Source organism: Leptonychotes weddellii, chromosome 10, assembly GCF_054177405.1.
Source record: "Leptonychotes weddellii isolate Sample4059 chromosome 10, ASM5417740v2, whole genome shotgun sequence".
In the NCBI taxonomy this organism is placed as follows: Eukaryota; Metazoa; Chordata; class Mammalia; order Carnivora; family Phocidae; genus Leptonychotes; species Leptonychotes weddellii.
The window spans coordinates 11,884,833-11,900,101 of record NC_138378.1 but is presented as its reverse complement, the minus strand read 5'-3'; the positions used below and the strand labels follow the sequence as shown (position 1 = coordinate 11,900,101).

The following is a 15,269-nucleotide window of genomic DNA, read 5'->3' as shown; positions in this document are numbered from 1 at the left end:
AACCCCGAGCTCATAGATACAGAGAACAGACTGGTAGCTGCTAGAGGTGTGGGGTCGGGAGTGGGCAAAATGGGTGAAGGGGCTCAAAAGGTACAAACTTCCAGTTACAGAATGAGTGAGTCCTGGGGATGCCATGTAGGGGATGGTGACTATAGTTAATAATACTGTGTTGCATATTTGCAGGCTCCTAAGGGAGATCTTCAAAATTTTCACAATAAATAAAAAAATTTTTGGCACTGTATAGTGACGGATATTAACTACCTATTGTGATAATTTTGCAATGTCTGCAGGTACCAAATCACTATGTTGCACACCCAAAACTAATATGTTATATGTCCCTTATACCTCAATAAGAAACAAAGACACTAAAAAAACCGCATTAATTTGAACCGGAAAAGAAAAAAGCTAGGTAGCACGTTCTTCTGGATAGAAAAGGGAGCGGCTTGGGGGGAGGTCTCTCAGCTTCCCCGTCTGATTGGCCAGCAGGGAGCGGGATGCTCTCCCCGGAGCTGGGCAGGGACGCAGGGCTCAGAGGCATTTTTTCCAGGCTCTAAGTTGGCTACTGAAAACCGAGGCCATGCAGGCTAAAGCCAGAGCCTGGATTTCTTGCATCTTCTATACATTAAAAGACAAATTTGATCAGGTTGCTAACATTAGAGAAAAGCAGGGGTGGGTGGTCATGTAGGAGTGCAGATTTCGAGCTTCGGAAGAGAGAACCGAAGAAGTGCCTACACTGTCCCCACTGGGTCCACGGGCAGGAGCTGACGCCGTTCCTTTAGACAGGCGGTCTGTTCTGTTGGCCGTGGCCCTCCCCACCCCTCCCTTCTGTCTTAAAACTCCGCACCCTTCACTCAGGCCTGGCCCTGCTGTGCATCAAGTCTGTAACACTGCTGGTCTCCAGGTGCATCTTTCTGGAGAAGGGCCTGGAGCCTGGCTCGGGCCCACGTGTCTGCTGGGCTCCCAGTGGCCACCAGGTGGCGTCTGAGGCCCGAGGCTGGGAACTCCCTGTCCCAGGCAGCCAGGGGGGCCCCAGGGCTGCAGGATCTGCTCTTGCTGCCCCCACTCCTGGGGCAGGTGTTTGTATCTTTCAGTTCTCAGACCCCTTCTATCAGAGTCACACGGGCCAAAGGATCCGGGGGCCCAGGTCCAGGAGAGGCCTCTCTTAGCAAAACCTTGGGCCAGCTCTCGCCTTGGCTTTTTCCTTTCTGAGTCCAGTCCCCGTGAAGCCACAGTCCCAGGGCCCCTGATGCACACAGTGTGAACCGCTGTCCCTGTGGGGGCGGCTCATACCTGCCCACGAGGGCCGTGAACTAGACCCACCGGGTTCTTGCTGCCCCTTTTGTCTCGCTTGCTTAGGAGTCAAGTGCTTTGGGTCTTCCCGGCTCCATCCCCCAGCCATACACCCAGAGGTCCCCAAGCTATGGCCTAAGGGCCGAATCTGGCCCTCTGCCCGGTTTTGTAAATAAGCTACTGAGTCCACAGCTCTTTTCTCGCTCCAGTGACAGAACTGAGAAGTTGAGAGACTGTTCAGCCTGCAAAGCCTCAAATATTTACTCTCTGGTCCTTTGCAGATGAGGCTGCCAGCCCGTGTAAACCTTTGCCTGGACGTGAAGCCACACTCCTCGTTCTCCTGGTCACCCTGGTGGGCTCTGTTTCCAGGGGTCCTAGAGGGGCCCCCGCTGACCCTGCATCCTGGGAACAGAAGGGCTTCATAACCCTGTGGCCAAGAGCGTGGGCTCTGGAATCTGACTGCTCGGGTGCAAATCCTGAGCAAATGTGTGACCCCAGACAATCTGGTTAACTCCCGAGCAGCTGTGTCCTCACGACGGTCCCTGCCCTGCAGGGCTCTTTGCAGCATGACCTGAACAGAACTGGTAACTTCTGCAGCACCTGGAAGTTGGCATCAAGCAACTGCTCTGTGGTTCGAGGGCGCTCGACAGCTGGGACATCCTTGTCCGAGGTCACAAGCGGAGCCTATCTACCTCCCCGGGCCTGGAAAATCCTGGGCCCTGCAGCCTGCTCTCTGGGGCTGGGACCCACAGGGTCTTTGTACCCCCTCTTCCCAGACTGAGAACATGTACAGGCCCGGCTCCTTCCCCACACTTGGCTCTCACTTAGGCATCAGCCAAGTGCCCATCCCAGGGTGGCCAGCCCTCTCCTCCTGGGCACGCCGCTGTGTCATTTCCTCCACGATCTTCCCACTCTGTTAACTTGCTTACACCTTGTCTCACACACGAGGCCCGATCTGCGTCTCTCTCATTCAACTCTGTAACCTCAGCATCTGGTGCATGGTAGGGCTGCGGGTTTGTTGGGAGCCTAAGTGAGTAAAGAGTGGCCGCCTGGGCCCACCGCCCCGCTCTGGGCTGGCTGGCCCTGCCGGGCTTCCTCACGCCACAGCTGGTGTCCCAGTGGATCACGGCGGGCTGGGGTCTGAGCTGCTCTAAACTGGGGCTTCTCAGCCTCAAAACTGGTGAGATTTGGGGGCCAGATAATCCTTTGTTGTGGGAGACTATCCTGTGCGTTGTGGGATGTTTGCAAGTATCCCCAGCCCCTACCCACCCGATGCCAGGAGCATCCCCCCAGGGGCAAAACTGTGGAGGGGTTGAGCACCCCTATTCAGAGCTGGCTGCTCAGAAAGGGGCGGAAGTGCTCTGTTGGCAGGCACTTGCAGGAGGACGAATGTGGGGCCAGGGGATGAGGCCTGGGCCCCGATTCAGGTGCGTGACCCGGGCTTTCCTGTGCATCATAAGGAGGGTCCCCGCCTTGGCCCCTGGGTTGCTGTGAGGTGCGTCTAAGACAGAATTTCAGTTACATCGAGCTCAGGTGAGAACTTAGGTTGACTGGAGTCTCAGCTATTTTGGTGCATCTTCTTTCCTCTGAGTATTAATTGGGGGAAAAAAAAAAGCTTAACTGAGTCACGACTTCTCGTACTATTTGAAGATTATGCACCGTGCCATGCGCTGAAGCAAGGAGGTGTCATCTGCGGAATTCAGTCTGGAAACCAATCCTCTGAGTTGGCTACAAAAGAGCTTGGCAGCGACTCATGGGCCTGTGAGGAGATATAACGGGGGGCCCCCAGCCGGAAGCTCCATGGAGGGACCACCTGCTTGGCGCCGAGGCCCGGCGGGTCAGAGGGGCCTGCCGCTGGACGCCCGGGCCCTCGTTAGGCCGCCGTGGAGTATCCTGCAGCCTTACAGGAGGAAGGGGACTCTGACCCAGGCAATACCATGGATGACCCTTGGGGACGTTATACTGAGTGAAATAAGCCCGCCCAAGAGGACAAGCACTGCACGATTCCACTTACATGAGGTCCCCAGAGCACTGAGATGCCCAGAGACGGCAACACAAGGGTGGTGGCCAGGGACGGGGAAGGGGGGTGGGGACAGAGTTTCAGTTTTGCAAGATGAGAAGCGCTCTAGGGACGGACGGAGGTGAAGGCAGCACGACAGTGTGGAGGTGCTTAGTGCCGCTCAACTGTGCACTTAAAAATAGAGGGGCGCGGGGTGGGGGGTTCCAGGCGGTTCAGTGTCTGACCCTTGGTTTCAGCTCAGGTTGTGATCTCGGGGTTGTGAGATCGAGCCCCACATCGGGCTCCCAGCTCAGTGCAGAGACTGAGATTCTCTGTCCTTCTCCCTCTCCCGCTCATGCTCTCTCTTTCTCTCAACTAAATAACTCTTAAAAAAAAAAAATAGTTAGAATGGTAAACTTTATGTATTTTACCACTATTAGGAACAAAAACACCCAGAACTAAAATCTCTACTAGGCTTTGGTTGTCCTTGGGTCAGGGGGCCCGATGAGTGGGCGGCATGGGAAACTGCCCAGCCCTGGAGGGGACACGTCTGGCCCGCTGACCAGGTCTCACGGAGACCAAGGGCTGGCACCCAGGGGCCTCTGAGCATGTTCCCGGCACAGGTGCATTCTTTTCAGGGGAAGCTGAACCTCGGAACGGGGCCAGGACTAGTCCAGAGTGATGGGAGTTTTGCAGTTGGATCTAGGAGTCCACTTTCTCTGCTCGTTGGCTCTCTGTCCTTCCTCAGCCCCTGCGGGGAGTGAGCCATGAAGTCTTAGATGGCTCCTTCCATTGGCACAGAGGCTCTTTCCCACTCATCCAAAGGACGGTTGATTCTCATTATTCGAGCTGGTTATGTTCTATAAAGTCACCCGAACACTGAGTTAGCCCACACCACGCCACTGCTCCTAGGGGAAAAGGGGGGTTCGGTTCCTGTGAGCCCCTGGTCACAGCATGTTTGTCAACTGTCAGTACAGAACCTTATCTGTGTGTTTCTGTTTAAAGACACCTCATTTAAGAGATACCGTTGATCCTTTAACACTGAGCTCCCGGCCAACAGCGCTGTGTCTCGTGCCTGAGGGAAGCTTATCTAACCCATGTGTCCTCTCCTTGGGGCACATCTCAGCCTTCCCGTGCTTGGGGACACCACACAGCACGTCAGCACCAGGCTGAAGAGTGACATCCCCGGGCAAAAGCACAAAATGCAAGAAACGCGATGCTAAACAGCCGTGACAGAGATGCCCCCACACGGTACCAGAGCGGAGGCTGGAAAGCAGGGCATTGCCTCGTTCAAGCTCAGCCGGGCGCGCGCGGGTTGCGGGACTCAGAAATTTCTGCCCCTCCGCACGTGCGGTGAATGACCGAGAAGGCACCTTGAGCACTGATACGGGGGCTCCAGGTAAATCACTGCGAGTAAGACAATCTGCAGATAATGAGGATCCACTCTCTGCCATGGCTCTCCCCTCCAGGCCCGTCCAGAGCCCGACTCCGCTTCCTTGCCCGCGAGGGGCCGGCCAAGCACCCAGGCTTCCCGCCAGGTCTCCCCAGCGGCCTCCGCACGCTCCCGCCCCCTCGCAGCCCACCCAAGTGGCAGCTGGAGGGTCCCTTGAAAACACAGATCTGACCTTGGCTCTCCTGCTCAAAACCGGCCGCTGGCTTCTGGCCTCTGAGTAAGGGCCGCCGGGCGCCCTCCCGCCCTCCCCCCTGCCTCTCCCGCGGCGGCCCTGGGCAGTGCTCAGCGCGCTCGCACGTCCTCTTCCCGCCTCACCGCCGCCCTGTCCCCGCTCCCGGGACGCCACCCGGCGCTGGGACGCGGTCTGCGGGGCCGCAGAGGATCGCGCCCCCCGCCGCACTTACTCTTCTTGAGGAACTTCTTCCGGCGGCCGGCCAGGCTGAGCTTGTAGCCGCCGTCGCAGGCACACGTGTCGCCGCCGCCCGGCGCGCGGTACTTGGGCACCAGGTTGGAGAGCGCCCTGCCGCCGAGGCGCGCGGGGCCCTTGCACTTGTGCAGCTTCAGCTTCCCCGACGCGTCCTCCACGCACTGCCACTTCTGCAAGACACAGCCGGGCCCTCAGGCTCCCGGCGCTCGGCGCCGCGCTCCCCAGCCAGCCCCGACCCGGCGCCCGCCGCCCGCCGCCCGCCGCCCGGCCCTCGCGGCGTGGGACGCGGGCTCGCGGGAGCCCCGGCTGCTCAGCGACCGAGGGACGGACGCACGTCTGCGGGGGGCGGGGCTCACGGCACCGAGGGGCGGCCGGGTCAGCAGGGCCACGACTGTGTCCTGCCCGTGGCTGACTGTTGGGACTGGTGTCCTCAGGGCTCTAGTTGGGGGGCTAGAGACTGACGCCTCCCCAGCGGGCCCGGGCCCCAACCCCCACCTCCAGGGCTCTTTTCCTCTGGGGTTCGCAACGTGCTCTGATGCCTGCCCCTGGGCCGCCCTGGGACTGCCCGACCCCCAGTCTGGGCGGCGCCGAAAGGATCTGAACAATCCAGGGGGGACAAAGGCCGCTGGCCCAGCACCTCCCTCCTGGTAGCTCCACTGGCGGGATCTCCCCAGCACGCAGCCCCCGGAGGGCAGGGCTTTCTGCTGGGGACATTCAGGGCCATCGCTCCAGGGCCGGGAACCACGCTCGGCAACCAAGGGAGCAGCGAAACCCAAAGTTCTTGTCCAGAGACACAGACGGGCTTCTTCCCAGACGAGACATCCTCCACACACGGGGAGGAGGGTCTGGGGGCTTATGAACAAACAGGGGTGGGGGGCACGGCCATGGGGATGGGCCGGTCCTGAGTCTCGTGGTAAGACGGAGCTGCCCGCGTGGACCCCGTGAGAGAGCCACCCAACCCGCGCCTGGGCCTGGGAAGCCGCGGGCTCTCAGTGAGAAGCGGGACAGGAAGGCCTGGCTTTATTTGTACCTATGGGCGCGGCCCGAGTTACCCCGGGGGAGCTCAAGGACTGAGACAGGGACACACGGCCAGCACCCCTTGGGCGGGGCCACCCTGCCTGCTTCCCTGCCCCCCCACCCCCAGAGCCCACCTTGGAAAAGCCAAGTGCAGACTCCTCCTGCTCTCTCTAAATACTATGTGGTTGTAATTTTCTTTTCTTTCTTTCTTTTTTTTAAAAGATTTTATTTATTTATTTGAGAGAGAGAATGAGATAGATCATGAGGGTCAGAGGGAGAAGCAGACTCCCTGCCGAGCAGGGAGCCCGATGCGGGACTCGATCCAGGGACTCCAGGATCATGACCTGAGCCGAAGGCAGTCGCTTAACCAACTGAGCCACCCAGGCGCCCCGTGGTTGTAATTTTCTTAACACTTCTCTTGAAATCAGCTCCCTTTTTAAAAACCTTCTCTATTTAAAAAGGCAGCTTCTTGTTTCTCCTCTCACTGGAAAGCCAGCACCGAGAGGCTCCTGTAAAGTGAATTCAAGGGAACTAAGGGAGTATCCGAGGCTATGAACAGGTGCGGAGGCCGGAAAGGGGGCCGGGCGGGGGCTACCCAGGAGCTGAAGCCCCACTTGCCCCGTAGGGCGCTTCTCCTCCGATAGGATCACGATTGAAAGGGAGCTGAGGAAGGAGTCGCTTTCTGAGCGTCACCCGGTATCACCCAGGGGTGTCACACTCGGCAAACACCACACCTCAGAGGCCCCGGCCCGGCTGGCTCCGCGGACTGAGGGTTGAGGGGCAGCCCCGGGGAGGGGACAGCTCCGGGGCGGGGAGGGAGGACAGGAGCCCCTGGGGCAGCGGCCACACTTCCTCACCTGTCCCAGCTGCTCGCACGCCGTCTGGTACTCCGCGCGCTGACACAAGTCTTTCACGCGCTGGTATTTGGGCAGGAAGTTCTCCTCCTGAGCGTCCACCTTGTCATTGTCCCTCTTGTGGAGCAGTTTGCTGTGGGGCAGGGAGTGGGACATGCGGCTGGCTTCTGGGCTCTGCAGGAGTGTGCACCTGCTTATGAGGCGGCCCCCGCGCGGCCCGGGCGCTGTCACCATGCAGGACGCAGGTCCCGCCTGGCCACATCCTCTGTGTTAAGAGGCTTAAGAAGTGAGAATTTTAGAAGAAACCTCCCAAACTGCATGAGTTGGCAATAAATTAGGAAACATTTAAGACATTGTGTAGGCAGGAAAACATGTCTGAAGGAACATGTGGCCTCCAGACGCAAGTTCTCTATCAACCACGGGAACAGTGAGCGGGCTTCCTTTGGGTCCAGGTGGCCGTGGACACAAATCCGAGGGAGTCCCTTTTGGGAGGGACCACAGTGGCTGTCTCCCTCCTGCCCCCGCCACAGGGACAGGTGGGGCTGCCAGGAGCTTCCTGGGGTGGGAAAGTCGGGGGGGGGGGCCCTCCAGCCCCTGGCACTTACCCTCTCTCCACCAGGAAGGAGTCCCGCCAGACCCTCATCTTCTTTTTCAGGTGAAACCTGGAAAAGCAGCACACTTCCACGTTCCCATCAATGTGGGGGCCTCACGCATCCCCCCCATTCTCCAAGAAGCAGGGATGGTGCCTTGGTTCACAATCAGCACAGACCCGGGGCTCCAGGGGCAGCTGGGGTGGGGGGAGTGGGCCCGGCAGCGGGCTGCGGGGAAGGCTTGGATGCTCCCACCCCTCATGGAGCAGAGCTGTGTCTTCCCCAGAGATGGGGGTCTGAAGGCCCACTGGGAGGAAGTGGCCCGGGTCAAAGGTTTTGGAGTTTTGGGGGGATTTTCTTCTTTGATCCTTTGCAGTTGGACGTGTGTAATCTGAGTGTGCATTTCATACAGTTTCACTCTACTGCTGTTTCCCGGATAGGGGCTCAGGCTGCCGGAGGAAGCCTCCATCCTGCACCCGACTCCCAGGGGCCCCGGCTCCCAAGCCAGCACGCCTCCTGCCCCACATGTGCCGTTTTACAGCCGTACAGCTCAGGAAACCTCATAGTCAAAAGGGAGGAGGCTCTGTGGAGGCTCTGTCCCTGCTTTAGGGGGACCCTCTGAGCTGCAGGAGGGACAAGCAGGAGGATGTAACCGCACTTTGGGGTGGTGAACCCGGTGGGCAGTCCCAGTGCTGGCCGCCAGATGTCGCTGCTGCCATGCCTGTCCCCCGCCAGACTCCGCTCACCCTCCCACCTGCCTAGTTTTTCACATCACCGTTCCCCTTCCTGCTTCCGGGACACCTAGAAATACGGGCCCATCACAGCAGCCGGCGTTAAAGCCTTAGAGCGCCGTGATTAGGGGTGCGGCCTCCGGCCTAGAGTCTGAATGCCCAGAGTTGGCTCCACGCTGGTGAGAGACGTCCAGCAAGTTGCTGGACCTCTCTGGGAGTCAGTTTTCACATTGGTAAGACGGGATCCTCATAATGCCTCCCCCACCGGGTTACTGTGACGATCAACATGGTAAATCCTCTGCAAAGTGCTCAGAACAAGGAAGTGCCAAATTAGCGTTCACCGCTGTTGTTGTTATTACTTTCAGTTTTGCACAGTGTTAGCCCTGAGAGGGTCCTCAACTGGTCACCTGGCTATAATCCAGGTGGGAGGGTGGAATCTCAGAGAACATCTGTCTTTCCCAGGGCAGGTAAGGAGTCGGGATCAGGGACCCTAGAGTGCCAGCTCCGGACTCTTAGAGACACACCCCCCTCTCAGACACACACGATGAGGCCATGAGTTCATGCAGTTTGGGGAGCCTGGCACCCCTTCAACCCCAGTGCCAGCCCTGCTCCCCTGCTCACCGATTCACTGGCCGTTCCGTATCCAGCAGCTTGAGGATGGACTTCCCATCCATATCCGAGGGGATGTCCAGACCGGCAATGTCCAGGATGGTGGGGGCCAGGTCGATGTTGAGGACGATGTGGGGATTCCTGAGGGAGGTGGGGAGAAATGGACTCGGCCACCCGGGCATGGTGCCCCGGCCTCGCTGGGGAGAAAGGGTGGCTGGAGGTAGGACGTCGCCAGGGACTCACACTCAGAAGGTGGGGAAGCTGTGATCTTGTCACTCTCCTGCACCCCAGCCCTCAAGGCTCCCTTCTGCAGCCTCAGTTCCGTGGAGCCCCCCACCCTCCTCACCCCTCACCTTCTGTGCACTCCACACATACCACCGGGTACCGGGATTAACAGGCCTCTACTTGGCTGCTGCTTCTACCAGGGATGCCCTCCCTGCCTCCCACTTCCCGAACACAGGACACCCCCCCTTTAAGAGCCCCTCTCGACCCTGGACCTGCCCCCACACCTGTCTCTGAACCTCTGACGCAAACGCTGGTCCCTGGCTGTTCTTGGCCAGGCTGCTGTCTGGCCTCAGGGCCTTTGCCCTCGCTCTTCCCTCTGCTGGAATGTTCTTCCTCCAGATGCCAGAGGAGCACTCTCCCCCGCCCCAAGTTCTTTGCTCAACAATTACCAAGGATGCCCAAGGATGACAGACTCTGAGGGGCCCCATGATCCCCGCCCTCCAGTGTTCACACCTTTGTGTGATCCCCTCCCCTCAAGGGTGGGCCAAACCAACAGGGTCTGGCGAAGGTGATGAGACGTCATATGGAGGTTATGTTACGTGCTGTACAACTTCATCTTACCAGCTGGGTCTTTGTCTACTTTCTCCCCTGGTCGGCTCCGAAGAAGCGAGCCGCCCTAGATCATCACCCCCCACGAGGGTGAGTGGTGAATATTCTAGGAGGCAGGCTGTGTGACTTCAGGTCCCCTGCTTGCACCCGAACAGCCCCAGCCCTGCCGAGTCCTGCTTGCAGCCGAAGCAGAGGACCGAGCTAAGCGGGGCCCCGACTTCTGAGCTGCGGAAACCGTGAGATACCACCCGTGTGGTGTTCTCACTTGCTCAGTTTGCAATGACTTGTTATGCAGCATAGATTACTATCACAAGACCCTTCCTGAGGACCCCTCCTCCTGCCCCTGCCCTGAGGCCTCATCGCCCCCATTTACTACATATTTTAGTCATATATCTGGTTTACCGTCTGTTGCCTATTTAGAATCTAATTGGAAGGCAGACACTTTCATCTGTTTTGTTTTCACTTCCTAGCACTTTTACACCTAGAATACACAGTAGGTGCTCAATAAGTGTTAGCTTAGTGAATTTTGTTATTTATCTCCACCATACGTCTGTCACTTCTCTTGTCTCCTGTTTCTGCCTGGTGGTGTTCCCAGTGTGGTGGTAAGGGACTTGAGGGATGTGCCCAATGCAGGGGTTGGCCCCTGTTGAATGCATGATGGCCATGTAGGCATGCTCTCCACCAAGGCGGCTTGGTGTCCCCCACCCCATTCCCTGGGCTGAGGGGCAGGGCCTGGGTCCTAGGGTTTCAGTTGTCTTTGACCCCCTCCTTCTCCCCAGCCCAGCACCTTGCGAACACGAGACTGGTAGCCAGGCGTGCTGGGAGGGGTACAGGGGGTGAGGCTGCGTTGTGGAGGGGCTTGAAGGCATGACAACTTAATCTGTCAGGCGGAGGGAGCTGGAGAAGACTGCTGGGTGAGCAGGCGCCAAGTGGAATGCTGGCAACCAGCAGCTGAGCTGGCTTGAGAGCGTCCAGCAGTCCTGCTCCCCAGGACTAGGTGGGATGGACAGGATTGCTTTTCCCACCCAGCATCCACACCCTGCTTGGTGGGAACAGTGCCGTGCCTCACTCAGATTCCACCGCCCGATGGACATGGTCTGCTCACTCAAGGTTTTCTATCACCCTGGCTACCGTGATTGGTTCAGGGATGGACACGTGACCCAAGTCAGGCTGGTGAGTATCAGCCTCAAGGCTTCTGTTCAAACCACTGTTTGGTTTCCTAAACTGGATGGCTGCAAGTCATGGTGAGTGTACCACCATGAGAGAAAAGCCTGCCTGAGAATGAAACCAATTCAGAGGAAGCTGGGCTGAGAGACGGAAAATGAGAGCTTCCTGATGTTATTGTGTGACTGTTGGATCCAGCCATGCCTGAAGCCAATTAGCCTTGGACTTCCCAGTTGCTTTAGTTCCTATATTCCTTTTACCTTTGTTTTTTTTCGGAGGGGGGAAGGGGGGCCTTACCTGGCTTCTGCTTGCAACCAAAGTCATCCTAGCCTTCAGCCCCAAGCCTGACATTAGCCCTTTCTTTCTCTTGTCCATGTGGGGTGTGGTTTTGGGTCTTATGAACCAGATCAGAGACTCTGAGGCTGACCAACCCATGATGTCAATGCCTGTAGAGTCTTTAGTGGGTCAAATTCCTTCGATTTACAGTGGTGGCTCAAGGTTTCAGAGAGGCAGGAGTAGAGGCTGCCTGGCTTAAAGCCCTGACGTACCACATGACCTCAGGCAACCTAACTTCTCTGTGCCTCAGTAAACAGGGTCATGGTAGCATCTACCCCACGGGGTTGTTGGGATGCTCACATGACTTATGTGGCTGCAAAGGGCTCAGACCCAGGCTGAAGAAAAAGCTAGATAAGCACGCCTATTATCATAGCTCTCCTTCCATGGGGACCCTGAGATCCAAGGACGGGGAGGGATTTGTTGAGATGCGCAGGCAGAGAGCGATCAGCCCAGCCTTGAACCCACACAACCCGCCTTCTGGAATTGTCACCAAGTGTTCTTTCCAGGGGATGGAAGTCAGGCCAAGTAAGAGTCTTAATAGCGATTTATCTGCATTTCAAAGAACCATTTGAGTTGGTCTCTGTAATACGCACTTGATCTGAGGAAGCCAGTGCTGTGTTCCCTTGCCTTTCCAGCCCCTCCCGGCCCCGCCGTGTGGCATTTTTTGCTGCCAGAACGTGGCAGCTCAAAGGTTAGCCCATGGCGTCCTGGAGGAAGGATGGGAGGGAGACTGTTTCCCTCTGAGCCGTGGCCTGAGCTGGCCCAGCTGACCTTGGCAGACAACCCCCCCCCCCGCCCCACCGAGGCGGCAGGGTTCCTCCCCGACAGCCCACAGCCGCCCCAAGGCTCACCCGGGCCAGGCAGAAATCAAGGCGCCTTCTACGCGCTGGTGGTGGTGTGTGCACAACCCCCCTCCCCGATTCGCTGGCATGCTGCCCCACAAACAATCTGTTTTCACAGGTACTAACGGCCCCCGGACTCTCCTTCCCCAGCAGAGGGCTATAAAATGTGTCAGCACCCACCCCGGGCGACATAATCAGGGCTTCCCTGGGCACCGAGGCTCACCTGCCCAAATCACGTGCCGCCCAAGGGAGTGGCCTGGGGCCAGTGGAGCCTGGAGGCCTCCCTGGAAACGCGGGGCCCGGGGTGGGGTGGGGGGGTGCCGCACTTACAGCGAGCCAGCCTCCACGTTGGGGCCCCTCACGTAGAACGGGACCCTGATGTCAAACTCGTAGGGCATGGACTTGCCCTTCACCAGGCCGAACTGGCCGATGTGGTAGCCGTGGTCGGCCGTGTACACGATGTAGGTGTTGTCCAGCTCGCCGGTCTCAACCAGCATGTTGTAGAGCTGAAACGCGGGCGAGGCGGTGAGGGCGCAGGGCAGGGCTGCGGGCACCGTGCGCCCTCGGGCGCGTCCCTCCCCGGCTCCGGGTCTTCGCTGCGCCTCACTGCTGGGGGGACTGACGCATTTATAACTGCAGTGACTGCAGCCTCCCACCTCCCGTCGCTTCCTGCCCCCCTTCCTCGCAGCGCGTCTCCCCTTCTGTCTCTTGGGCGTGTTTGTGGATTAGAGTGGGGGGCTCCACGGGGGCGGGAGCTCTCGTCACCGTTCTCTGCTGCATTCCCGTGACACTAGCACTCTGCCAATGCTGCTGGGTGAATGAATGAATGAATGAGTGAATGAACAAGTGAATGAATGAGTGGATGAAGGTGGACTGTGGCCTGGGGCAGGTGTTGGTGATCTACGACAGTGCTGTCCAACAGAACCTTCCGTGGTGCTGGCGAGGTCAGTGCGAGATGGTGGCCGCCGGCCGCAGGTGACCACTGGGCACCTGCACGTGGCTAGTGTGACCCCGACACTGAGTTTTAAGCTGCATCGATTTAATTAAATTTATTTATTTTTTAAGATTTATTTGAGAGAGAGAGAGAACGAGTGGTGGGGAGGAGTGGGGGGGAAGAGGGAGAAGCAGACTCCTCACCCACTGAGCAAGGAGCCCGCCGCGGGGCTTGATCCCAGGACCCGGAGATCATGACCTGAGCCAAAGGCAGCCACTCAGGCGCCCCATGGATTTTAATTAAATTTAAATAGCCATATAGCCATGGAGTGACTGGTAGCTCAGTCGGTTAAGGGTCAGACTCTTGATCTCAGGGTCATGAGTTCAAGCCCCGTGTTGGGCTCTAGGCTGGGCGTGGAGGCTTCTTAAAAAAAAATTTAAATAGCCATGGATAAGTAAAAAATTTATATATCCATACAATGGAATACTATTCAGCCATAAAAAGAAAGATGTGCGCTACCACATGGATGAATCTGGAAAATGTGATGCTGAGTGAAAGAAGCCAGACACAAAAGACCACGTGTTGTGTGATTCCACTCCTAGGAAGCGTCCAGAAGACGCAAGTCCACAGAAACACAAAGCTGGTTAGCGGCTGCCTAAGGACAAAGGGTGAGGCAGTCCGGGGGTGATGGCTGAGGGCCGTGGGGCTCCTGTCTGGGATAATGAGCATGGTCTGAAGTTGACTGTGCTGATCACAAAGCTCTGCAATATATTAAAACCACTGGGCTCTACACTTGCGTGAATAATATAGTGTGTGGATTATATCTCAATAAAGCTGCTAAAAAATGTACCAAACGGAACAGGCCTAGCATGTAAGTGTCACGAAGGCAGAGGCTTTGTCGGGACCACTCAGGGCCATTTCCCTGGGGCTGTCACACTGCCGGCTCATTCTGCCCCCATTTCCCTTCCCCTGCAGCTGATGGCACTTGGGGACCAGGTGAGGGCGGGGAGGGCTGCGGGCGGCGGGGGCGGCCTACCGTCTCCATGGAGTCGTCCACGGACATGAGGGTCTGCAGACGCTTCCGCTGCAGCATGTTGGTGAACTCCATGTGGATGGGCTTCATGGGCCCCGTGTAGCGCATGATCCAGTGCTTGTCGGGGTTGGGCGCGTAGTTGTAGCTCGGCGTGCTGCGGGCAAACACGCGCCCAGGTCAGGCCGGGTGCGGCGCTACCCCAGCCCCCCAGGTCTCCAGCTCCCCAAATCCCCAGTCCCCTAGCCTCCCAGGTCCCTAGCCCTCCAAGTCCCCAGCTCCCCAAATCCCCAGTCTCCTAGCCTCCCAGGTCCCCAGCCCTCCAAGCCCCCAGCCCTGCAGGTCTGCAGCCCCCCAGGCCTCCAGCTCCCCAAATCCCCAGGCCCCCAGGTCCCCAGGCCTCCAGGTCCCCAAGTTACCAGTTCCCTAGCTCCCCAGGTCCCCAGGCCTCCAGGTCCCCAAGTTCCCAGTTCCCTGGCCTCCCAGGTCCCCAGGCCTCCAGGCCCCCAAGTCCCCAGCCCCCCGTGCCTCGGGGGGAGCAGCCTCCTGCACTGCTTGAGTGCCCATCTGGGGAAGCCGTGGCGGTGCATCAGGGGCTCTGCTAAACCTTATGTCAGCGTTTCTCCAGTGCATGGTGTGCACGCGGGAGGACCGGGGGTCACCCAGCCTTAAGTGACCCGGAGCCGCACAGTGAGAACATCAGTCTCTCCCAGCTCAGCTCTGCCAGCCAGCCCACAGCATCAGGCCCCAGGCTCAGTCTGGTGTGAGTCCCTTAACACCTCCCTGGAATTTGCTCTGCTCTCTTTCTTAAGAAGGGGACAGGCTCAGGTCCAGAGCCTCCAGTAGGCACAGCCCCCCACTCAAATTTCCTAGCCTTGCTTTGATTTTTCAGTTACCTCGGGCAAGGGAGGGTTATTGTGGTTAGAGCACGACTAGAGAGCTTCCTTTTGCAATAGGTTTTGGTTAAAAAAAAAAAAAAAGAAAAGGGACGTTGGCTAAAAAATCAGGTCAGTAATAGTCATGGATGCATGGCCGAAAACGTGAGGATGGTGCCCGAATGTACATTTGTCACAATTACTCTTCCCGTTTCTTCTCATCTCCCAGTTACTGAAGAGGAAACAGAGGGGACCTGCCCACAGTCTCACAGAGCAGGCAGTGC

General features: G+C 58.0%; 1 protein-coding gene across 4 annotated transcripts in view; it reads right to left on the bottom strand.

Annotated features, from left to right (window-relative positions):
• SULF2 (sulfatase 2) overlaps positions 1 to 15,269 on the bottom strand; it is a 103,672-nt gene that overhangs the window by 9,432 nt on the left and 78,971 nt on the right. For all 4 annotated transcript variants that reach the window (XM_081832614.1, XM_081832617.1, XM_081832616.1 and 1 more), the window contains exons 6-11: positions 14,117 to 14,267; positions 12,477 to 12,652; positions 8,983 to 9,111; positions 7,646 to 7,702; positions 7,044 to 7,173; positions 5,147 to 5,339 (exon numbers count right to left, since the gene is read on the bottom strand). In XM_081832614.1, the coding sequence (XP_081688740.1) occupies positions 5,147 to 5,339; positions 7,044 to 7,173; positions 7,646 to 7,702; positions 8,983 to 9,111; positions 12,477 to 12,652; positions 14,117 to 14,267 (836 nt within the window). The remainder of the gene's footprint in view (positions 1 to 5,146; positions 5,340 to 7,043; positions 7,174 to 7,645; positions 7,703 to 8,982; positions 9,112 to 12,476; positions 12,653 to 14,116; positions 14,268 to 15,269) is intronic.